General features: G+C 50.4%; 1 protein-coding gene across 41 annotated transcripts in view; it reads right to left on the bottom strand.

Moving 5' to 3' along the window:
* clasp1a (cytoplasmic linker associated protein 1a) overlaps positions 1-21,801 on the bottom strand; it is a 57,433-nt gene extending 35,632 nt beyond the window's left edge. For all 41 annotated transcript variants that reach the window (XM_038269282.1, XM_038269278.1, XM_038269289.1 and 38 more), the window contains exons 1-12: positions 21,645-21,801; positions 19,405-19,841; positions 10,044-10,122; positions 8,676-8,779; positions 7,262-7,353; positions 7,096-7,171; positions 6,287-6,384; positions 6,001-6,071; positions 4,559-4,699; positions 4,407-4,480; positions 2,515-2,607; positions 2,293-2,438 (exon numbers count right to left, since the gene is read on the bottom strand). In XM_038269282.1, coding sequence (XP_038125210.1) covers positions 2,293-2,438; positions 2,515-2,607; positions 4,407-4,480; positions 4,559-4,699; positions 6,001-6,071; positions 6,287-6,384; positions 7,096-7,171; positions 7,262-7,353; positions 8,676-8,779; positions 10,044-10,122; positions 19,405-19,599 — 1,169 coding nt within the window. In that variant the 5' untranslated portion in view covers positions 19,600-19,841; positions 21,645-21,801. The remainder of the gene's footprint in view (positions 1-2,292; positions 2,439-2,514; positions 2,608-4,406; positions 4,481-4,558; positions 4,700-6,000; positions 6,072-6,286; positions 6,385-7,095; positions 7,172-7,261; positions 7,354-8,675; positions 8,780-10,043; positions 10,123-19,404; positions 19,842-21,644) is intronic.
* Between the last annotated feature and the right edge of the window lie 2,415 nt (positions 21,802-24,216).

Raw genomic sequence — 24,216 nt, 5'->3', positions numbered from 1 at the left:
GAGGTTAAACTCTGCAGCCCTCAGAGGTTAAACCCTGCAGTCCTTAGTGGTTAAACCCTGCAGTCCTTAGTGGTTAAACCCTGCAGTCCTTAGTGGTTAAACCCTGCAGCCCTCAGAGGTTAAACCCTGCAGTCCTTAGTGGTTAAACCCTGCAGCACTAAGAGGTTAAACCCTGCAGTCCTTAGAGGTTAAACCCTGCAGCCCTCAGAGGTCAGAGGTTAAACCCTGCAGCCCCCAGAGGTTAAACCCTGCAGTCCTTAGTGGTTATACCCTGCAGCCCTCAGAGGTCAGAGGTTAAAACCTGCAGCCCTCAGAGTTTAAACCCTGCAGCACTCAGAGGTTAAACCCTGCAGCACTCAGAGGTTAAACCCTGCAATCCTTAGAGGTTAAACCCTGCAGCACCCGGAGGTTAAATCCTGCAGCCCTCAGAGTTTAAACTCTGCAGCCCTCAGAGGTTAAACCCTGCAGTCCTTAGTGGTTAAACCCTGCAGCCCTCAGAGGTTAAACCCCGCAGCCCTCAGAGGTTAAACCCTGCAGCCCTCAGAGGTTATAAACCCTGCAGTCCTTAGAGGTTAAACCCTGCAGCCCTCAGAGATCAAACCCTGCAGTCCTTAGAGGTTAAACCCTGCAGCCCTCAGAGGTCAAACCCTGCAGTCCTTAGAGGTTAAACCCTGCAGCCCTCAGAGGTTAAACCCTGCAGTCCTTAGTGGTTAAACCCTGCAGCCCTCAGAGGTTAAACCCTGCAGTCCTTAGTGGTTAAACCCTGCAGCCCTCAGAGGTTAAACCCTGCAGTCCTTAGTGGTTAAACCCTGCAGCACCCAGAGGTTAAATCCTGCAGCCCTCAGAGGTTAAACTCTGCAGCCCTCAGAGGTTAAACCCTGCAGTCCTCAGAGGTCAGAGGTTAAACCCCGCACCACTTAGAGGTCAGAGGTTAAACCCTACAGCCCTCAGAGGTTAAACCCTGCAGCCCTCAGAGGTTAAACCCTGCAGTCCTCAGAGGTCAGAGGTTAAACCCTGCACAACTTAGAGGTCAGAGGTTAAACCCTGCAGCCCTCAGAGGTTAAACCCTGCAGTCCTTAGTGGTTAAACCCTGCAGCACCCAGAGGTTAAATCCTGCAGCCCTCAGAGGTTAAACTCTGCAGCCCTCAGAGGTTAAACCCTGCAGTCCTCAGAGGTCAGAGGTTAAACCCTGCACCACTTAGAGGTCAGAGGTTAAACCCTACAGCCCTCAGAGGTTAAACCCTGCAGCCCTCAGAGGTTAAACCCTGCAGCACTCAGAGGTTAAACCCTGCAGCCCTCAGAGGTTAAACTCTGCAGCCCTCAGAGGTTAAACCCTGCACCACTTAGAGGTCAGAGGTTAAACCCTACAGCCCTCAGAGGTTAAACCCTGCAGCCCTCAGAGGTTAAACTCTGCAGCCCTCAGAGGTTAAACCCTGCAGCCCTCAGAGGTTAAACCCTGCAGCCCTCAGAGGTTAAACCCTGCAGTCCTCAGAGGTCAGAGGTTAAACCCTACAGCCCTCAGAGGTTAAACCCTGCAGCCCTCAGAGGTTAAACCCTGCAGCACTCAGAGGTTAAACCCTGCAGCCCTCAGAGGTTAAACTCTGCAGCCCTCAGAGGTTAAACCCTGCAGCCCTCAGAGGTTAAACCCTGCACCACTTAGAGGTCAGAGGTTAAACCCTACAGCCCTCAGAGGTTAAACCCTGCAGCCCTCAGAGGTTAAACTCTGCAGCCCTCAGAGGTTAAACCCTGCAGCCCTCAGAGGTTAAACCCTGCAGCCCTCAGAGGTTAAACCCTGCAGCCCTAAGAGGTTAAACTCTGCAGCCCTCAGAGGTTAAACCCTGCAGCCCTCAGAGGTTAAACCCCACACCACTCAGAGGTCAGAGGTTAAACCCTGCACCACTCAGAGGTCAGAGGTTAAACCCTGCAGCCCTCAGAGGTCAGAGGTTAAACCCTGCAGCCCCCAGAGGTTAAACCCTGCAGCATCAGAGGTTAAACCCTGCAGCCCTCAGAGGTCAGAGGTTAAACCCTGCAGCCCTCAGAGGTCAGAGGTTAAACTCCGCACCACTCAGAGGTTAAACCCTGCAGCATCAGAGGTCAGAGTTTCTCTGGTATCACATCCAGCCTAAATGTGTCAGAAGCAGGAGGACTCAGCATGGCGTCCTCCTGCTCCATCCATCAAGCAGCTGCTCTTTAGCTCCATCTGGTCTCTGTTCCACCTCATCTACATGATGGATGCTTCCCAGCAAAGCAGAACCTAATCAGCCGCGGTTCATGTTGGCCCCGCCCCCTTACCCCAGCGTGATGCAGGCCTCTCGGACCACCTGGGAACGCAGATCTTTGGCTGACAGCTTCAGAGGAGCCTCCAGCAGCCGCAGCTGCTGAGGGAAGCCATCGTAGTCAGCGGCTCCGGCTAGGATGAGCGACCGGACCCTCTTCAGCTGGAACAGAAGGGTCAGAGGTCAGTGGCGGTCTGTGGGAAGCAGACGGACCCTGGATGAAGCTGAGAGGGCTTACCGCCACCACCCGCTGCTCCCAGTCATGTTTGTCATCAGACAGAACCTCCCTGGTCTTGGTCAGCTGGTCCTCCATCTCCCTGTTAGAGTAGATCTACAGCAGGCAGAAGCAGCACTGGTTAGCTCTACCTGAAGGTTCCTTCACATGCATGACCCCGCCCACCTGAAGGTTCCTTCGCATGCATGACCCCGCCCACCTGAACGTTCCTTCGCATGCATGACCCCGCCCACCTGAAGGTTCCTTCGCATGCATGACCCAGCCCACCTGAAGGTTCCTTCGCATGCATGACCCCGCCCACCTGAAGGTTCCTTCGCATGCATGACCCCGCCCACCTGAAGGTTCCTTCACATGCATGACCCCGCCCACCTGAAGGTTCCTTCACATGCATGACCCCGCCCACCTGAAGGTTCCTTCACATGAATGACCCCGCCCACCTGAACGTTCCTTCGCATGCATGACCCCGCCCACCTGAAGGTTCCTTCACATGCATGACCCGCCCACCTGAAGGTTCCTTCACATGAATGACCCCGCCCACCTGAACGTTCCTTCGCATGCATGACCCCGCCCACCTAAAGGTTCCTTCGCATCCATGACCCCGCCCACCTGAAGGTTCCTTCACATGCATGACCCGCCCACCTGAAGGTTCCTTCACATGCATGACCCCGCCCACCTGAACGTTCCTTCGCATGCATGACCCCGCCCACCTAAAGGTTCCTTCGCATGCATGACCCCGCCCACCTGAACGTTCCTTCGCATGCATGACCCCGCCCACCTGAAGGTTCCTTCGCATGCATGACCCCGCCCACCTAAAGGTTCCTTCGCATGCATGACCCCGCCCACCTGAAGGTTTTTTCGCATGCATGACCCCGCCCACCTAAAGGTTCCTTCACATGCATGACCCCGCCCACCTGAACGTTCCTTCGCATGCATGACCCCGCCCACCTGAAGGTTCCTTCGCATGCATGACCCAGCCCACCTGAAGGTTCCTTCGCATGCATGACCCCGCCCACCTGAAGGTTCCTTCGCATGCATGACCCCGCCCACCTGAAGGTTCCTTCACATGCATGACCCCGCCCACCTGAAGGTTCCTTCACATGCATGACCCCGCCCACCTGAAGGTTCCTTCACATGAATGACCCCGCCCACCTGAACGTTCCTTCGCATGCATGACCCCGCCCACCTAAAGGTTCCTTCGCATCCATGACCCCGCCCACCTGAAGGTTCCTTCACATGCATGACCCGCCCACCTGAAGGTTCCTTCACATGCATGACCCCGCCCACCTGAACGTTCCTTCGCATGCATGACCCCGCCCACCTAAAGGTTCCTTCGCATGCATGACCCCGCCCACCTGAAGGTTCCTTCACATGCATGACCCGCCCACCTGAAGGTTCCTTCGCATGCATGACCCCGCCCACCTGAAGGTTCCTTCACATGCATGACCCGCCCACCTGAAGGTTCCTTCGCATGCATGACCCCGCCCACCTAAAGGTTCCTTCGCATCCATGACCCCGCCCACCTGAAGGTTCCTTCACATGCATGACCCGCCCACCTGAAGGTTCCTTCACATGCATGACCCCGCCCACCTAAAGGTTCCTTCGCATCCATGACCCCGCCCACCTGAAGGTTCCTTCACATGCATGACCCGCCCACCTGAAGGTTCCTTCACATGCATGACCCCGCCCACCTGAACGTTCCTTCGCATGCATGACCCCGCCCACCTAAAGGTTCCTTCGCATGCATGACCCCGCCCACCTGAAGGTTTTTTCGCATGCATGACCCCGCCCACCTAAAGGTTCCTTCGCATGCATGACCCCGCCCACCTGAAGGTTTTTTCGCATGCATGACCCCGCCCACCTAAAGGTTCCTTCACATGCATGACCCGCCCACCTACCTGGACCGACGGCACGTCGTCAAACGCTTTGATGAAGTCCTCTTCGTCCACAGCTCCAGCTGCGGCTTCTTTACCTTCACAGAGGAGATGATTAAAGATGAAGCTCAGCTTCCTGCTGCTCTGCCCGACCTTCACCCTGCAGCAAGCCTCACCTGTGGACTTGGTGGATGAAGCAGAGCTGGGTCTCCTCACCGAGCTCACTGCCGGCCTCCGCCCACCAGGAGGCGCCTTGGAGGACGAGGAGGAGGAGGACCTGCCTCCGTCCACCGAGTCTTCATCCTCAAAGTTTTTATCTGCAGAAGAAGAAGAAGCCGCTGGTTTAAACTCCACGCTCTGATCAGAGAGGACCTTCAGAGTGTTTCAGCCCCTCAGCCTCCACATGGAGCCCAGAGGTCTTCTCCAGGTCTGAGAAGATCTGAAGCTAATGGATTGTTTTTGTTTTTTACTTTTTTTGGATGATTATGACCTTCATGACTGAGAATCTACACCAGCAGTCTAGTTTCTTCTAACCTAGCCCAGACCATCAGTCCTCCACCGCCGTCCGGGACAGCTTCTGTGTTCTGGGTTGGTTCTGTCCCTCATGGCCTCCAGCAGTTGGGTCCAGGTTTTTCAGGGTCCTGACCTTTGACCTCTGACCTGTAGCCTCTAGGTTCTTATCAGACTTGTGTTCAGCTGTTCCCCCACAGTCCAGAACTCTGGACCTGGGTTCAGAGTCCGGCTTAAAGCGGGTCGGCTCTGACCAGCCGGGCTAAAAATAGCTGCTTCCTGATAAGCAAAGGAGAACATGGAGTAGCTCCACATGGAGCATCAGAGGCATCAGCACTGATCCCAGATCTATCAAAGATTCACACCAGTTCATGGAGCGGTGCCAAACTGGTACCGCTCCTGTGATGAACAGAGACCTTCACCTCCACCAACTGTCCCACTGAGGAGGACAAAGTCCCTGAAAACTGGGAGCCGCTCCAACGGCTGGAAACTGCAGAGTCACTATGAATCTGCTTCTACAGCCAAATTTAGACCAAGAGGAATATTTTCCCCTGAAAAACAGCCTCAGTCCCATGTTTATGGGAGAAACTGGTTTGATCCTGGTTCCTCTGAATTAGGATCGGCCCGGGTTCAACTGATCGGCCCGGGTTCAACCGATTGGCCCCGGTTCCCCCGATCGGCCCGGGTTCCTCCGATCGGCCCCGGTTCCCCCGATCGGCCCCGGGTCCTCCAATCTGCCTGGTTCCTCCGATCGTCTCGGGTAGCTCGATCGGCCCAGTTCCTCCGATCGGGATCTGCCTGGTTCGGAAGCTCTGAGCTGCTGAATACAGAATCCTGTTCAGCTCTGCTCATGCGTTCTTCAACAGCAGAACCCATTTCCAGGTTCTGATTTGGTTCTGAAACCAGTGAGTCCATCAGCGGCTCCAAGGTGACATCATGAGATAGGAGGGGCCACACGGGGAGAGGCAGCATGTCTTTATTCCAACTTGCAGAAAAATGATGGAAGAAAAAAAAAGGTCTAAGCCACACCTCCAGCGGCCCCCACCCCACCTACTGCTGAGGACGCCACAGGAGACGGCAGGCAGAGAGGGACAGAAGGAGAACTCACCAGAGCCAGAAGACGGGACCATGTTCCCAGATCTTTGGACTTCATCGAATCTGCTGAAGATCACATTCAACCTGTCAGAAACACAGAGGTAAAGATCAGAGTCTGAAGAGGCCAAGAACTGAAGGATCAATAACAGATCAATAACCCATGAATAACTAATCAATAACTGATCAATAACTGATCAGCTTCATGAAGAGTCCCTAAAAGTTTGACCAAATAAGGTCAAAGCTGCAGTCCTCTGTCAGTCCACCGGGGGTCGCTGTGTGACATTAAAGAGGAGGCGTACCGTGACTGAGGAAGGCCCTTCTTGCTGAGGTCCAGCCTCACCCTCTCCCCCACGTGTCTGTAGATCTCCACCAAGCAGCTCATGGCTGCATCTCGCACCTGCAGACAAACATGTCATCAGTCTGACGCAGGAGCTTCAGATGGACCCAAACCAGTGCTGCTACTGGTCCGACCGACCACCAATCAGAACCAGTTCTGATGGATACAAACCAGTGCTGCTACTGGTCCGACCGACCACCAATCAGAACCAGTTCTGATGGATACAAACCAGTGCTGCTACTGGTCCGACCGACCACCAATCAGAACCAGTTCTGATGGACACAAACCAGTGCTGCTACTGGTCCGACCGACCACCAATCAGAACCAGTTCTGATGGATACAAACCAGTGCTGCTACTGGTCCGACCGACCACCAATCAGAACCAGTTCTGATGGACACAAACCAGTGCTGCTACTGGTCCGACCGACCACCAATCAGAACCAGCAGGCACAGAGAAATGTTGGAATATGATCCGATTCTGAGCTCCTGAAACCCCAAAACCTCCTTTAATTAGCGGTCCAGAGCAGAACCTCCATGTTCAGGGACTCCAAGGAGCTCCTGTTCAGGACCTTTGGACCTCCAGGACGCGGAGCAGCAGGTGAAACCTGCCTGCTGCCCTGAGAGGGACGCTGTGTCGTATGAAAAAGCTGGAAATAAATCTTTTTTATCGGGTCTGAGGACGGTTTGGGTTCAATCTGGGCTCTGGAACAGTTCTGAGGACGGTCTGGGTTCTGGGACGGTTCTGAGGATGGTCTGGATTCTAGTCTTTACCTGGCTGGTTGGGTCCCCCAGCAGGTTGCAGATGTGAGGGACGATCTTACTCAGCGTCAGGCCCTGAGCTCCGTACCTGGAACACAAACAGAGGTTCTGTTCTTAATCAGAACCCAACAGAACATAAAGTCCAGAGGAGCGGGTTCTGCTGGCGGGTTCTGCTCACGTGTTCAAAGTGGCGATGAGACAAAGGCACACTCCCTCTCTGGTGCGGTTGTTCTTATGCTTAAAGCCTCCCAGCATTCGGTCCCAGACGTACTGAAAGCAGAAACAGAGTCGTCGGCTGTGTCCATCAGAGACACTCAACCAGGCTAACGTTAGCGTAGCGCTGTGACTGAGTAGACTGACCACTCACAGCGTACGCTAACGTTAGCGTAGCTCTGTGACGGAGTAGACTGACCACTCACAGCGCACGCTAACGTTAGCATAGCGCTGTGACGGAGTAGACTGACCGCTCACAGCGCTACGCTAACGTTAGTGTAGCGCTGTGATGGAGCAGACTGACCACGCTAACGTTAGCGTAGCGCTGTGACGGAGTAGACTGACCGCTCACAGCGCTACGCTAACGTTAGTGTAGCGCTGTGATGGAGCAGACTGACCACTCACAGCGCACGCTAACGTTAGCGTAGCGCTGTGACGGAGTAGACTGACCGCTCACAGCGCTACGCTAACGTTAGTGTAGAGCTGCGATGGAGTAGACTGACCACTCACAGCGGTACGCTAGCGTTAGCGTAGCGCTGTGATGGAGTAGACTGACCACTCACAGCGGTACGCTAGCGTTAGCGTAGCGCTGTGATGGAGTAGACTGACCGCTCACAGCGGTACGCTAACGTTAGAGTAGAGCTGTGACGGAGTAGACTGACCACTCATAGCGGTACGCTAGCGTTAGCGTAGCGCTGTGATGGAGCAGACTGACCACTCACAGCGCACGCTAACGTTAGCGTAGCGCTGTGACGGAGTAGACTGACCGCTCACAGCGCTACGCTAACGTTAGTGTAGAGCTGCGATGGAGTAGACTGACCACTCACAGCGGTACGCTAGCGTTAGCGTAGCGCTGTGATGGAGTAGACTGACCACTCACAGCGGTACGCTAGCGTTAGCGTAGCGCTGTGATGGAGTAGACTGACCGCTCACAGCGGTACGCTAGCGTTAGCGTAGCGCTGTGATGGAGTAGACTGACCGCTCACAGCGGTACGCTAACGTTAGAGTAGAGCTGTGACGGAGTAGACTGACCACTCACAGCGGTACGCTAGCGCTAGCGTAGCGCTGTGATGGAGTAGACTGACCACTCACAGCGGTACGCTAACGTTAGTGTAGCGCTGTGATGGAGTAGACTGACCACTCACAGCGTATGCTAACGTTAGCAAAGCGCTGTGATGGAGTAGACTGACCACTCAAGGCGGGATGCTAACGTTAGCGTAGCGCTGTGATGGGGCAGACTGACCACTCAGTCTCCTGAGTCGTTGGTTAGATTTCAGCAGGAGAGCAGGGTGCGTCCTCTAACAGTGAGGGACAGGCCGTCCCCGTCCACAGCCGTCCAAACGGCAGCTTTAAGCTGCAGGAAGCTGATCCTGACCTACCTGAGGAGACGCAGCCTGCTCCATGATCTTTAGCAGCAGAGTCTGGTCCTGCTCTCGAACTTGATCTTTGGCGTCTCCCAGTCGATCGATCAGGCTGGGCAGAACTGGAAGATGAACAGAAGCAGGAGACTCGGTCAACATGTCTATCAGCGAATAATAATCCCGCCTCTAATCTGAGGAATGGAATATCAACCAGCTTCATCTTTATAAACGTCTCTACTTGATCCATTATTATATGGATTAATTATACAAAATGACAATAAAAGTTTACGTCTAATCATTAAATGCTAAAAAAAAAAAAGCGATCAATCCGCACACAGAGGTCAGCAGGAAGCCTGGGGTTAGTGCCTTGCTCAGGGGCCACTGACATGAGGAAGCTGGAATCAGCCCCACAGTGTTTGGACTCCAGAGAACTTCCCATGGGCGTCCCAATCAGAGAGGAGGGAAACAGGTCATTGCGTCTCCATAGCAACCATCAGACTCCGCCTACAGGCTCCCTGGTTGTTAAGGTGGAATGAAGGATTTTTCTTTCTGTCGGACCTGTGAGTCTGATCAAAACACGATGTGGAAAAGCTTCCGATGGGCACGGTGGAGGACGACAGATGCTGTGGGCCTGGCGGGCCAGGAGACACCCTGTCTACTTTAAGGCTAGGCTTAAAACTTTCCTTTTTGATAAAGCTTCTAGTTAGAGTGGCTCAGGTTATCCTGAGCTATCTCTATAGTTCTGCTGCTATAGGCTTAGACTGCTGGAGGACATAGGGACCCCTTTTTCATCATTCTGCATCATTCTATCTCTATTCTCCCACTCTGCAGAATCTGTTAGTTCAATCTCTAACGTTCTGCTCTCTCTGCTTTTTCTCATAGTAGCTTCATCTGGTCTGTTCCTGTTTGGCTGTGACTCCATCCTGGAGAGAAATATCAGCTGTGCTGCTGCCATCAACACCTTTGTTTCTAGATGTTGGAGCTTGGCCTGTTTTCCAGTGTAGTCCTGTTTCTCTGACTGTGACTAACTGGATGTGCTCTCTTCATCCTCTGACGTGGGAGCTGGCTCGGAGCTCGTCTGCCTGGCTGTGTGTTTCCTGGACGGGGCCGCCTGTGGAGCTGGTTGACAGTTGCCTTTAGTATCTATGCTTCTTTTTCTATGTCTGCTTCTGTCTCCTTGAACCCCAGTGGGCCTCAGCAGATGGCCGCTCACACTGAGCCTGGTTCTGCTGGAGGTTTCTTCCTGTTCAAAGGGAGTTTTTCCTCTCCACTGTCTCTACAAGCATGCTTAGTGTGAGGGATTGCTGAAGAGTCAAGAGAACCAAGTAGAAGAAACAGTTTCACCATTTTCTAAGTTAAATCTAATCTGAACTGAGGGAGCTTTACCTGTCCCGATTTGAGCCCGGAATCTGTCCTGTAACCGGGTCACCAAGGCCGACAGGAGGTCCAAGCCCAGCAGATTCACCTGTAAGCAGATGAAAGAAACATCTGGAACATCTGCAGAACATCAGCTTTGATTCAACAGGGGTCAGAGGTGACAAAGACTTGCAAACAACACGATGAAGACTGTAGCAAACGAGGTGATCAAGTTTCTTAGCAAACTTCTACTGTCCATCAAAGACTTTCGGACGTAGAGTCGACTGAGCAGACGGTGGTTGGTTACTGAATGATCTAGCTGTAATCAGAACCACCTGTGATCAAACATCAGGTTCTAGATCTCTAGAGGGGTTCCACAGGGGTCGGCCTTTGGACCGATCACTATCCAATCAGTGCAGCTGTGCATCTTTATGCTGATGATTCAGTGCTTTACTTATCCAACACAGCAGGCTCAGCTGGTTTTGGTTTGGAGGCCTCTTTGTTTCCTCAATCTTCCCTACTGTCACTCCCTCCCGCAGTGCATCCATGGATTTAGAAACAACCTATAAATATCTTGGCATGATCAAAGATTATAATCTAAACCTCATTTAAAATCTACAGAAAAAAAAACTAAAGTTAAAACACGGCTTATTTTGGCAAATTAAAAAAATGCTTCTTATGAAATGACAGAGAACCAGTTTCTTCCTCCTTTATGAGTATTTAATATGCAGATGTAATATGTAGATCTGCATGGAGGCTTCAGCAGCTCCTCAGGTTCATTACAGTCACTCATCATCCCACCTTAGCCTCTTAGTAAAGTGACCTACAGACTCAGACTGACAGCTTTCATCAGACCCATCATGCAACGTCTCACATATGAAGGATCTCCACCACCTTCATCTTCAGGAGTGAATTGAGTCTCAACAGATAAATAAATAAATAGAAGATAAAAATATAATTGAATATTATTCTATAAAAAACTGACTCTGACTCTGGGTATTAATCAAAGCCTGTTTCTTTAAAACAATCCAATGAGATGAAAGAGAACCTCCACCAGAACCTGATTCTCAGGACATCTGCTCAGCTGCCTCTGCTGCCCTCTAGTGGACCCAACATGCCACACAGACATCATAGAGCCGCCAACCTCCTGGGAGGCAGAACTTTGTGACTGAGGGGGAAGTGCTGCCAGATTGCATCAGGATTCCTCTCAGACATTTCATTTAAATTCCAGTGACACTTTAAACATAGATCAATTTTATCAGAACCACACAGCAGCAATCGATGCTAAGGATAAAAGACTATGCTTAGACTATGCCGAGACTATGCCGGGACTATGCCGGGACTAAGCTGAGACTAAGCTGGGACTATGCCAGGACTATGCTGGGACTATGCTGAGACTAAGCTGGGACTATGCCAGGACTATGCTGGGACTATGCTGAGACTATGCTGGGACTATGCCGGGACTAAGCTGAGACTAAGCTGGGACTATGCCAGGACTATGCTGGGACTAAGCTGAGACTAAGATGGGACTATGCCAGGACTATGCTGGGACTATGCTGAGACTAAGCTGGGACTATGCCAGGACTATGCTGGGACTATGCTGAGACTATGCTGGGACTATGCTGGGACTAAGCTGGGACTAAGCTGGGACTATGCCAGGACTATGCTGGGACTAAACTGGGATTATGCCAGGACTATGCTGGGACTAAACTGGGATTATGCCAGGACTATGCTGGGACTATGCCAAGGCTATGCAAGGACTAAACCGGGATTATGCCAGGACTATGCTGGGACTAAGCCGGGATTATGCCAGGACTATGCTGGGACTAAACTGGGATTATGCCAGGACTATGCTGGGACTAAACCGGGATTATGCCAGGACTATGCTAGGACTAAACTGGGATTGTGCCAGGACTATGCTGGGACTATGCTGGGACTAAACTGGGATTATGCCAGGACTATGCTGGGACTAAACTGGGATTATGCCAGGACTATGCTGGGACTATGCCAAGGCTATGCAAGGACTAAACCGGGATTATGCCAGGACTATGCCAGGACTATGCTGGGACTAAACTGGGATTATGCCAGGACTATGCTGGGACTAAACTGGGATTATGCCAGGACTATGCTGGGACTATGCCAAGGCTATGCAAGGACTAAACTGGGATTGTGCCAGGACTATGCCAGGACTATGCTGGGACTAAACTGGGATTATGCCAGGACTATGCTGGGACTAAACTGGGATTATGCCAGGACTATGCTGGGACTATGCCAAGGCTATGCAAGGACTAAACCGGGATTATGCCAGGACTATGCTGGGACTAAGCCGGGATTATGCCAGGACTATGCTGGGACTAAACTGGGATTATGCCAGGACTATGCTGGGACTAAACCGGGATTATGCCAGGACTATGCTGGGACTAAACTGGGATTATGCCAGGACTATGCTGGGACTAAACTGGGATTATGCCAGGACTGTGCTGGGATTATGCCAAGGCTATGCTGGTACTAAACTGGGATTATGCCAGGACTATGCTGGGACTAAACCGGGATTATGCCAGGACTATGCTGGGACTAAACTGGGATTGTGCCAGGACTATGCTGGGACTATGCCGAGGCTATGCTGGGACTAAACCGGGATTATGCCAGGACTATGCTGGGACTAAACTGGGATTATGCCAGGACTATGCTGGGACTAAACCGGGATTATGCCAGGACTATGCTGGGACTATGCCGAGGCTATGCTGGGACTAAACCGAGATTATGCCAGGACTATGCCAAAGCTATGCTGAGACTATGCTGGGACTAAACCGGGACTAAACCGGGATTATGCCAGGACTAAAATGGGATTATGCCAGGACTATGCTGGGACTATGCCGAAGCTATGCTGAGACTATGCTGGGACTATGCCAAGGCTATGCTGGGACTAAACCGGGATTATGCCAGGACTAAACCGGGATTATGCCAGGACTATGCTGGGACTATGTCGAAGCTATGCTGGGACTATGCGATGATTAGGAGCATTTTCAGGGATTATCAATGACCCCTGACCCCTCCATCACTATATGGTGGATTTTATAATGACTCCGTTAACTGACCGTTCGGACAGATCAACAATACTTTTTTTGCTCCCTGTTAGTCACATGACTCTGGCTCCTCCCACACTGTCTGCGCCATCTTTACTCTCTCGCCCAAACAATAAATCCCATGATGCTTTGCGGGAAGAGCTCTAGCAAAGCATTCTGGGATATATCTGCTCATCTAGTGACCATGGTTGATCACTACTTCTGAAGGTGCATTGTGGGGGATTAGGACAGACGTTTGGACACAGCGAGCCAATGAGTGGTTATCAGCTGATCGCTGCTCAAACAGACCGACCCAGCGGACCCACGCCATCCCAGCTCATCAGGGAGAACTCTGACGCAAAAGGAAATGGCAGCACGGTTCTAAAGAAACACAGGAAACGTATAAAATTAAATTTAAATGGCTGATTCTGGCCAATAATAAACTGCAGTGGTAGATGTGCTGCTTCCCCAGAAAATCTTTTTTTTTTTTTTTCGGCTCTTACGTGACAAATCAGTGTTAAATCAATAATTGATTGACCCACTGGCTGAAGCTGCTGCAGGACCAGAACAATCCATTAAATTCATTCATAATCTGAGATAATCCAGCCAGCATTCAGCTCAAAGCTGCCTGGATGTCCTCATTAATCTGATCAATCTATCCATCAAACTCAAACCTCATTTCAACATTTCTTCTTCCGCTCCGTCGGCTGAATGAGATCCATCAGCTGGTTTATGTGAATCCGTCCATGCAGCGCGTGGAGGAGGAGCCTCAGATGACCTTCTGAGGTTTGGACCTGCAGAACCATCAACCAGGATGGAGACCAGGCCGGACTCTCCCAGGAGACCCAGCAGGCCCGGTTCTGTGTCTGTTAAACTGGACTCCTTTAACTCTTGACAGAACAGTGAAGCTCAGCTGCCTCTTTAACATCAGATTGATTTTTATTAAATATCTACAAATCCAGGAAAGATGACATCATCATCATTCAGTGATGGTGATTGGCTGAACTGGACTCAATTTTAAGATGCTGAGCTTCCCTGTGGAGCAGTTTACTGTAGGAACAGACAGACGACTTTAAACTGGGCCGATATTTAATGCCGATATTTAAGGTCAATATCAGCCAGTACGCGTTCAGTGATTCATTCGTGTGCTTTGAGTTCATTCTTTGCTGGTTTCCATCTCCCACCGCTTTTGATTAAGTTTTGTTTATTAATAAAGTTTTATTTCTGTATATATGGACATTTTTTTTTTATCATTGAGTATTTTTATCACATAAAGGAAGGAGAAAAACCCAACAATATCTGCTCCAGTAATCGGCCCAATAAAAACCCCACAGAACAGATCGGTGAAGTGATAAAACCATCCGTCCCCAACTGGATCTGGTTCTGGTCAGAACCTGCACAGATACTCAGGGTTAAAATAATCCAAAATAATCTCTCTAGATTATCTCTCAAAAATATGAGAGTTTACTGAGAAAAGATCATTTCAGCAATCCAAGTTCTGGACATGAGGAAGAAAGGCAGGGGAGAGTATATTTCAGTGGCATGAAGGTAAAATTATTAAACATAAAAGGAAAATAAAACTATTGATGAGATGAAAGGAATCAATGGATGCTGAGCTTTTTCTAATAACCAGGAGTGATGCTAAGCTAAATCTGCTAATCCCAGTAAAGACGAGGCCTCTTCCTGGAGACCGACTGATACAGGTGCTTTAAGGCCAATAAGTGCTGCCAATTGATGAAGCTGATGTTTCTTCATCTTCCTCCAAAGATTAAAATGGTGCCTGCAGCGTTACACCAGCCTCCCTTTAAACAACAATCAACCTTTATTAACAAATCAGAGCAAACGCTGACAGCAATGAAGGAGCAGCGATGGAGGAGCCTCATCTGATCCCAGGTCATCCTGAGTGGACTGATGGATCAGCTGGATGATGCTGGTCCAGAACCAGGACCAGACCAGAAACCTGAAACCAGAACGCCCAGCACCAGCAGAGCCCCGCAGGAACTAAGAGCCCGCAGCATGACTGCAGAAAGGACGGGTCCAAAGATGATCCGTCCTTCAGGCTGAGAACTGATGGTTCTGGTCCAAAAGCAAACATCAGAAGATATAAGCAGAACTTTTCTGTCTTCAAACCCAGCAGCAGCAAACAGGAAGCCCAGGATGAACCTCCAGGACTTTCCTGGTTCTGGTTCAGGAGGAGAAGCTGAACCGGACCAGAACAGAGTCCAGGCTTCATCCCCTGATGGACAGAAACACCTAGCAGCTAAACATGGAGACGTTCAGCAGGAGCAGAGCGTCCCTGAGGCAGAACCCGGCCCGGTCCGACGGGAACCACGGGACGGGCCGAGACGTGAGCCCAGACGCCCCACAGGCCCGGCAGACTGACAACAGCAGCAGGAGGAACTCTGGGTCCAAAAGCATCTGAGCCGCTCAGGGTTCCATCAGCAACACAACCGGAACTGGAACCAGAACCAGAACCGGAACCAGAACCGCTGCTCTGACTCTGCTTCACACGGCGGCGGTTCTGAGGAACATCAGAGGAACCTGCTGGGAGGTCCATCCTCTGCTGAGGCTCATGGAGAGGCCTCAACCCGTCCAGAACCTGAAACAGAACCTGCAGAATCTTCTCCTGACAAGTCTGCATGTTCATTGGGTCAAAGGTCAAACCTGAGAAACATGGCCGCCGCTGCCACCCAGCAGGGGAGCCAGAACCAGCAGCTCCTCACCAGAACATCAGCCATGCTGACGACTAATCACAGCGTCACCATGGAAACCCAGATACATTCCTCAGCCAGTGGCAGAGGTCAATGGTCAAAGGTCAGGGCCGGCTCTGATTGGACGGGCTGCAAACCACGAATCAGAGAGCAGAACCTGGAGGATGAAGGAGAGACATTCCAGAGAAATCTGAGCTCGACAACGAAGACCCGGAAAATCCAGTCTGACGGCAAACGGAGCTCTTATTGACAGACGGAGGAGGAGCCGACCCACACCCAGCCGCTTCCGGAACCATCAGAATCCGCTGCATCAGAACCCGCTGCTGCATCAGAACCCGCTGCATCAGAACCCGCTGCTGCATCAGAACCCGCTGCATCAGAACCCGCTGCTGCATCAGAACCCGCTGCATCAGAACCCGCTGCTGCATCAGAACCCGCTGCATCAGAACCCGCTGCATCAGAACCCGCTGCTGCATCAGAACCCGCTGCTGCATCAGAACCCGCTGCATCAGAACCCGCTGCTGCATCAGAACCCGCTGCTGCATCAGAACCCGCTGCATCAGAACCCGCTGCATCAGAACCCGCTGCTGCATCAGAACCCGCCGCTGCATCAGAACCCGCTGCATCAGAACCCGCTGCATCAGAACCCGCTGCATCAGAACCCGCTGCATCAGAACCCGCTGCATCAGAACTTGCTGCTGCATCTAGAACCCGCTGCTGCATCAGAACCCGCCACTGCATCAGAACCCGCCACTGCATCAGAACCCGCTGCATCAGAACCCGCCGCTGCATCCAGAACCCGCCGCTGCATCCAGAACCCGCCGCTGCATCCAGAACCCGCCACTGCATCAGAACCCGCCGCTGCATCAGAACCCGCCGCTGCATCCAGAACCCGCCGCTGCATCCAGAACCCGCCACTGCATCAGAACCCGCCACTGCATCAGAACCCGCTGCATCAGAACCCGCCACTGCATCAGAACCCGCCACTGCATCAGAACCCGCTGCATCAGAACCCGCCGCTGCATCCAGAACCCGCCGCTGCATCCAGAACCCGCCGCTGCATCCAGAACCCGCCGCTGCATCCAGAACCTTCTCTCAGCTACTCTGTCAGCGGAGTTGTGAGCAGACCTCAGGGAGCCTCAGCTAATCCATGCCTGCAGCTTCTGCTTCACACAGAACCAACAAGCTCTACATTCTAGCAGTTCTACAGAGCGGCCCAAAGACTGCAGATAAAAGAAAAGATAAACAGTCCGGAAACGGGTCACTCTGTTCCTCCCAGAGGAGCAGAAAGTTCTGGATTATTAATCAGAAGTTCTTAGAAAAGGATCGTTTTTGAAAAAGGTCAAATCTGCTCATTTTAAAAAGGTCGTTAAGAAGATAATTAATATGCCTGGAAAAGGAGGCAGAGCCAGAACATGATGGCGTCTCCATGGTTACAACCCCCAGTCATCACACAGCAGAACCGGACCCGACTGTCCGCTGTAATCAGATGGTTCTGGTTGTGGTCCCTAATAGCAGATCCGCTCTGAGGCGGGTCGCTAAGACAGCGACCTTCTGGAACAAAGGTCCTCTAGCTCTAAGCTGTCCCACCGAGGGACGGGATCCACAGAACGTCTGCTTCTGTCCCAGTGTGAGAGCGGAGGCTAAATCTGATCCTAACCAACACACCCTGCTGATCCCACTGAACAAAGCACGGTGGTGGCAGCATCATGCTGGGGAAACCTAGAGGGGGGTTGGTAGAAAATGGAAGATCCTGAAGTGGAGGTTCAGGTTCACCCATAGACACCATGGATGGTTTGGATCAGAACAGAACCAGAACTCGAAAAAGAATCTGACCTGCTGACCTTCTGCCTGACGCTCCCTGACCTCCGCTGTCACCATGGCAACCTGTCTGACGTCTGATTGTTAATCAGCTCAGCAGCTTCAACAGGCAGACGTGCAAAAATTCATCCATAACTGATGCTATCGCACAACAACTGAAGGTTGGAAACAAAGGCTGTAAAGTTGTTTCTCTGAACAGTAGCTTAATGTCTCCCCTCCATGTTGGCGCCGGAATCCATCGCCTCTCTGAACGTTTCACATCAGCTGATCAGAGCGCCGATAAGATGGCTTCTGGGTAAAAAGCTATTTTAATTCAACAGCCCACTTCCACCTTAAAAAAGTCCACTTCCACCTCAAAAAACAAACGGTCCACTTCCACCTTAAAAGAAAGCCCACTTCCACCTTAAAAAACAACAGTCCATTTCCACCTTAAAAAAAAAACAGTCCACTTCCACCCTAATAAACAAACTGTCCACTTCCACTTTAAAAGAAAGTCCACTTCCACCTTAAAAAACAAACAGTCCAATTCAAACTTAAAAAACAAACAGTCCAATTCAAACTTAAAAAACAACAGTCCACTTCCACCTTAAAAAACAAACAGTCCACTTCCACCTTAATAAACAACAGCCGACTTCCACCTTAAAAAACAAACAGTCCACTTCCACCTTAATAAACAACAGCCCACTTCCACCTTAAAAAACAACAGTCCACTTCCACCATAAAAACAAACAGTCCATTTCCACCTTAATAAACAACAGCCCACTTCCACCTTAAAAAACAAACAGTCCACTTCCACCTTAATAAACAACAGCCGACTTCCACCTTAAAAAACAAACAGTCCACTTCCACCTTAATAAACAACAGCCCACTTCCACCTTAAAAAACAACAGCCCATTTCCAGCTTAAAAAAAACAGCCCACGTCCACCTTAAAAAAAGTCCACTTCCACCTTAAAAAAAACAGCCCATTTCCACCTTAAAAACAAACAGTCCATTTCCACCTCTGATTTCTGAGATTCTCTTCTTGTCCCATTAAACTCTGAGGACAGTTTTCTTCTTGACTCTCAGTAATTTTCAGAGACGGCTAAAGCTAAAGCTAACAGGACATGTCAACCATACAACAGCTGAAAGAAACGCTGCAGAGCAGAAGATAAGAGGAACTTCAACCATCCTCATAAATACACCGACCTGATAATACCACCTTAAATAGACCAACCCGAAAGCACTACAGGAACCAGGACTGGAGATGAAGCATCAGCTGCATGAAGCATCCATCTACAGGTGGAACTCAGCCTCTGCTTCATCCAGCAGCGTGCTGCGTTCAGGTGCTGCGTTCAGGGTGCTGCATTCAGGGACACAACCAGCGGTGCTGGGCCTCAGACAGAACCTCTTCCAGCAGCTCCCCTCCCAGCTCAAATTCTAACCAATCAGAGCAGAGGAGGACTGAGCAGCCATCAAACTGGAAATCAACTAAACCAGTACAGAACCTGCAGAGAGTGAGGGAAAGCTGAACTGGGTCATGCAGCCAACCAGCGGTTCTGGTCCAGTTGGGTCCACTCAGAGCCGAGGCTCAAAGCTGGGGAGGTTCTGGAAGCCCGATCTGCTGATTGGACCCAGAAGAACATCAGCCTCACTGGTTCTGACCTCTCAGGAGGTTCTGCTCGGCTCTCTGAGGTCCGGATCTGATGGACCTCCCCAGGTTCCCCCGCAGGTTCCCCCCCAGGTTCCTCCCCAGGTTCCCCCCCCAGGTTCCTCCCCAGGTTCCCCCCCAGGTTCCCCCTGAGACTCCGGCTCACCTTGAAGTTGCTGGAGTTGACCCAGGAGGTGGCAATCCCGTCCACCATCCGGTCCAGCGCCGTCTGGTCCTGGTCCAGGTCCGGGGACTTGTCCCGGTCCAGAATGTAGTCGATGATGTCCTGACCCGTTTGCAGGCGCCGGCCCACATCCTTCTGCAGAACCTGGGCCAAGCAGCTCTCCATGCTGGGCTCCATCTCCTCAGAGGTCCTACGCCGGGACCACCGGGCTCAGCAGGTTCTGACCCGGAGGCTTAGTAGGTTCTGACCCGGAGGCTCAGCAGGTTCTGACCCGGAGGAGGACGAGTCCTGGTGGCCCTCTGTGCTGCTGGCTGGGTCCGGCGGCGGTGCCGTGAGCAGAACCCCAGCTGGTTCTGGTGGGCGGCAAACGGGTCGGCTCAGGGCTCCAGGTCTTCCTCCTGAACCGGTCCAGAGACGTCCTGGAAGAGACCAACACACAGTGAGAGTCTGAATCCCGGATCAGAACCAGGAGACCCGGTGTGTCCAGTGGGACAGACGGGGTGCAGCAGAACCTTAAAGAACCTCCTCTGGCTGCTGGATGGAGACCATCTGGTCCCCCACAGACTGGGCTCATGGTTCTGATCCGATCCAAACCAACGCGGCCCTCCCTAGTTCTGATGGAGCAGCAAACATCTAACAGGTCAGATGGTTCTAGAGCTCACTCCTCCTTAAAGGTCCAGTTCTCCACCTGAGCTGTAGAACCTCCAGAACCTGGTAGACCCATTTCCTCTCCATGATCAGAACTCAGAAATCATCTAGAACCCAAACCTGCTTTAATCCAACCAGAACCTTCTCCCTGCTGGGTTCCTCCGTGGTTCTGGAGATTCTGGTTCCTTGTTAGGAGAACTCTGAGGTCCGATCAGAGGAACCAGAGACTGGGAGGACCCGGGTACTGGACCGGATCCACCGGAGACATCAGGACAGAGAGGGACCAGGTGGAGCAGACCCAGACCATGATACCACCTCCTAGCACCCAGAACACCTGAGACCTGACAGGTTCTGGGTTTGAGACCAAGATCCAAACGATTGGCTCCGTCTGATTGGACCAAAGCAGAAACCAACTGCCAGAGTTCTACCAGAACCTCAGACGGAACCGATGGAGCTCCTCAGACGGTTCCATCTGGTCCAGTTGGACCTCCTCAGACGGTTCCGTCGGGTCCAGTTGGACCTCCTCAGACGGTTCCATCGGGTCCAGTTGGACCTCCTCAGACGCTTCCGTCTGGTCCAGATGGAGGCCCTCAGACGGTTCCGCCGGGTCCATCGGGTCCAGTTCGAGGTAGGTCCTCAGACGGTTCCGTCTGGTCCAGTTGGAGTTCCTCAGACGGTTCCGTCGGGTCCAGTTGGACCTCCTCAGACGGTTCCGTCTGGTCCAGTTGGAGGTCCTCAGACGGTTCTATCGGGTCCAGTTGGAGGTAGGTCCTCAGACGGTTCCGTCTGGTCCAGTTGGAGGTCCTCAGACGGTTCTATCGGGTCCAGTTGGAGGTCCTCAGACGGTTCTATCGGGTCCAGTTGGAGGTCCTCAGACGGTTCTGACGGGTCCAGTTGGAGGTCCTCAGACGGTTCTATCGGGTCCAGTTGGAGGTCCTCAGACGGTTCTGACGGGTCCAGTTGGAGGTCCTCAGACGGTTCTATCGGGTCCAGTTGGAGGTCCTCAGACGGTTCTGACGGGTCCAGAACTCCTCAGCTCCTGTGACTATGGTTCTACATCAGCCCTGAAACCGGATCTTCTCCCTGATGGTGTCGGTTCTGCAGAACTTTCATCTGGACTGAGCAGATCTTTGTTATCTGATGGTTAGGTGTATTAGATGTGTACAGATCTATGTCAGCCAGATCTATGATTGTGGTTCTGGAATGACTGCTCTGCGTGATGCAGCTCTGCGGGGAGTCCAGACTGACCCGGTGAGGTCTAGGTGTGGTCCCGGTGGTCCAGTGCGGGACTCCCCCCCACCCCCCCTTTGTGCGGCGCTAGCTCCGCTCCAGCTAGCGGGCTGTCAGCCCTCCCCCCTCCCCCCGGTTGGTCCTGGTCCCGCAGAAATCCCTCCGCCTTTGATCTCAGTCCCGCAGACACCTGAACCCCCGCACAGCCCCCCCCAGCCGACAGTATGCGGGCTTCCGGCCGCAGCTAGCTACCTTTGAATGAAACGTCAGTTCGCAGCAACAAAAGAAAAACCTGGGAGAGAAAAGCCGAGAGGAGCAGCTTCATCATCCGCCTGGACACTCACCATAACCCGCCGGAGCCTCTCCGGACATCCAGCGCTTCGTGTCCGGGAACAAAGCGTCAGGCGCGGCCTCCAATCTCTCCAGTTTCTGCCTTTCTGTCAACAATCCAGCAGGAATGAGCCTGAAGGACAAGAATGGGGATCGTGCTGCGCATGCGCAGTCCGTCCAGAGATGATGTTGGCATTTGGAGCGCCGCTGCCCGGCAACCACGTCTCTGGCGGCCTCTAGTGGCCAAAAAGTGACAGCGCATTTATGGTGCTCATTGTGTAAAGAATTTATTCTTAAATATAAACTGTTAAACAGTATGGAGGACCAGCTCTACCATATTTAAAAATAAACTAATAAATAAATGCTCTATAAATAAATAAGCATATAATTAAATGCCCCCAAAATACAGTAAACATAAATATGTAGGTAGAAATGAAATCATAGTGAGACAAATGTATAAATTATGTATTTATATTTATTTATTCGCCTTTGTAATAATAAACTTATTTACTGTCCGTTTTAATCTTTAACTATATTAATTACTTTTTTAAGTATTTTTATACATGATATATTTTTGTGTTTTATTGTTCCTTTGTATTTTTTTACCCTTTTTATTTCTGCCTGTTTTTATATTTCTGCCTCATTATGTAAATGAGGCAGAGCTCTGTCTTGGAAGGTCAACTTATGCTTATTTAGTTATTGAGCATTTATTTATTTCTGTATTTATTTTTTAATACAGTGGGTGAAATAAAGTTTTTATTATATCAAGCAAATTCAGCTTACATGACATCTTTTGAGGAATTAACGCAGAAATTTTATATAAATAGAAAATACTTCTTTAAATACCTTCAGCTCAGAAGTTACATTAGGACAAAAAAAAAAAAAAAAAAAAAAAAAATTTCTCCAAACCACGAAATCCCAACTAGAAGAAATTGCTTGCAAAGATAGAACGAGTAAAGTTGGGATTTCGGAATTCTACTTTTTGTTGAATTTCCCAGAGGACTGGAAGCCTGGAAATTAGAGCTGGAGGTAAAACTTTCACTGGACTGGAAATCTGTCTGTTGGAGGTCTCAGAAACAATCCGTTAAATCACGCTTAAGATGAATCTAAGTCACACCAATTTAAATCGCTACAGTCCTGACAGAGCAGATATATGCTGTAAACGTTTAGTTGTTTAATTGGTTCTGGGAATGCAGGGAAACTCCAGAGCAATAAAATATAGAGTAGAACATCGTCTCAAAGGATGTTGCTCTAGATCCAGTTTTCCTCATTTTAGGATTACGTCCAAAAAAATACTTTGTTTACCAAATGTGATCAATTATTGATATTTGTTTACTAAAAGACTTGAAGAAAATGACAGGAGCAGGTATGAAACACTGAATCTAACTCTGGAAGGCTTGACTTATCTCCAAAAAGGGAAAAGCAAATTATTTAAAAACATTTGGGGAACTTTGAAGGAGCGGACGTGTGAGAAGATGAAGAACCAAAGAGATTACTGTGGGACCAAAAGGCTCAACCAGGGAGAACAAAGCTTGTTACTTTAAATTTCCACAAAAATATAAAACAGCTGGGAAGAAGTTAATGCAAGATCAATAAAAGAGAGGAAATAAAAACTGAAATAACACTAAAAATGCCTCAGAGGGCTGCAACAGAAATTAGGTCCTGGTTGCCATGGTGACAGCCTCCCAGGACCATCATCGATTAAACACAGAAACGTCTCCTAAAGAGAAACAAAAAGTCCACGGCTAGTAGCCCCGAATTCACAACCAACATGGCCGCCGCACGTCTAAAGGACACACCGGAAAAAATCTAAAGCGCATTTGTTCTTGAATTGAGAAAAAAAAGAGACATTTTGCCAATTTAGATTTAAAATAAAACTATTCAGTTTATTTCTATAGTGCCAATTCATATCATGTCATCTCAGGTCACTTTATAGATCCAGATCAACCAGATCATCCAGTCAGATTGATTCAGTTTTTTCTCTCCAGGATGGAGTCACAGCCAAACAGATGAAGCTACTGAGAAAATGATGATAAAGGGGTCCCTATGTCCTCCAGCAGTCTAAGCCTATAGCAGCGTAACTATAGAGATAGATCAGGATGACATCATCAGGAAAGAAAAACACATCGTCTTATTTCAACTGCATATTATCAAATTATCTTAAGAGTAAAAATATGAATTCTATTGGCAAATTATCTCTTTTATCGACTCAAATCAAGGATAAATAAACTTAATTTTAGACATTTTTACTTATTTCTGAGCTCGTTTTAAAAGTCTCCTCCTGTCGGTGCGACGGCTCAGTTCTCCACAGCCTCCAATGATGTAATAGTTTGGTCAGAAATGCAAAATCATCTTTGACAAAATCAACATTTTCTAAAGAGGAAATGGGAAAGAAAACCTTCAATAATCAGAACTTAGGATAAAAATATAGTTTTAGTAAAGAATGGAAGAAAAGGTTGAGTGAAAAGGCTTTTATTAACATCAGCCTCAGTCTGCAGGTTAAACACTTTGCTGCTGCTGTTTGTTTCCTCTTCATTAAAGGTTCTGGTCCATTTGGACGGGTTCTGATGGACTCAGAGGTTCTGA

This window comes from Cyprinodon tularosa, unplaced genomic scaffold, assembly GCF_016077235.1.
Source record: "Cyprinodon tularosa strain WSP-4 unplaced genomic scaffold, ASM1607723v1 ctg727, whole genome shotgun sequence".
Classification (NCBI taxonomy): Eukaryota; Metazoa; Chordata; class Actinopteri; order Cyprinodontiformes; family Cyprinodontidae; genus Cyprinodon; species Cyprinodon tularosa.
Note: the sequence above shows the minus strand (reverse complement) of the source record. Positions and strands in the feature narration are given on the sequence as shown.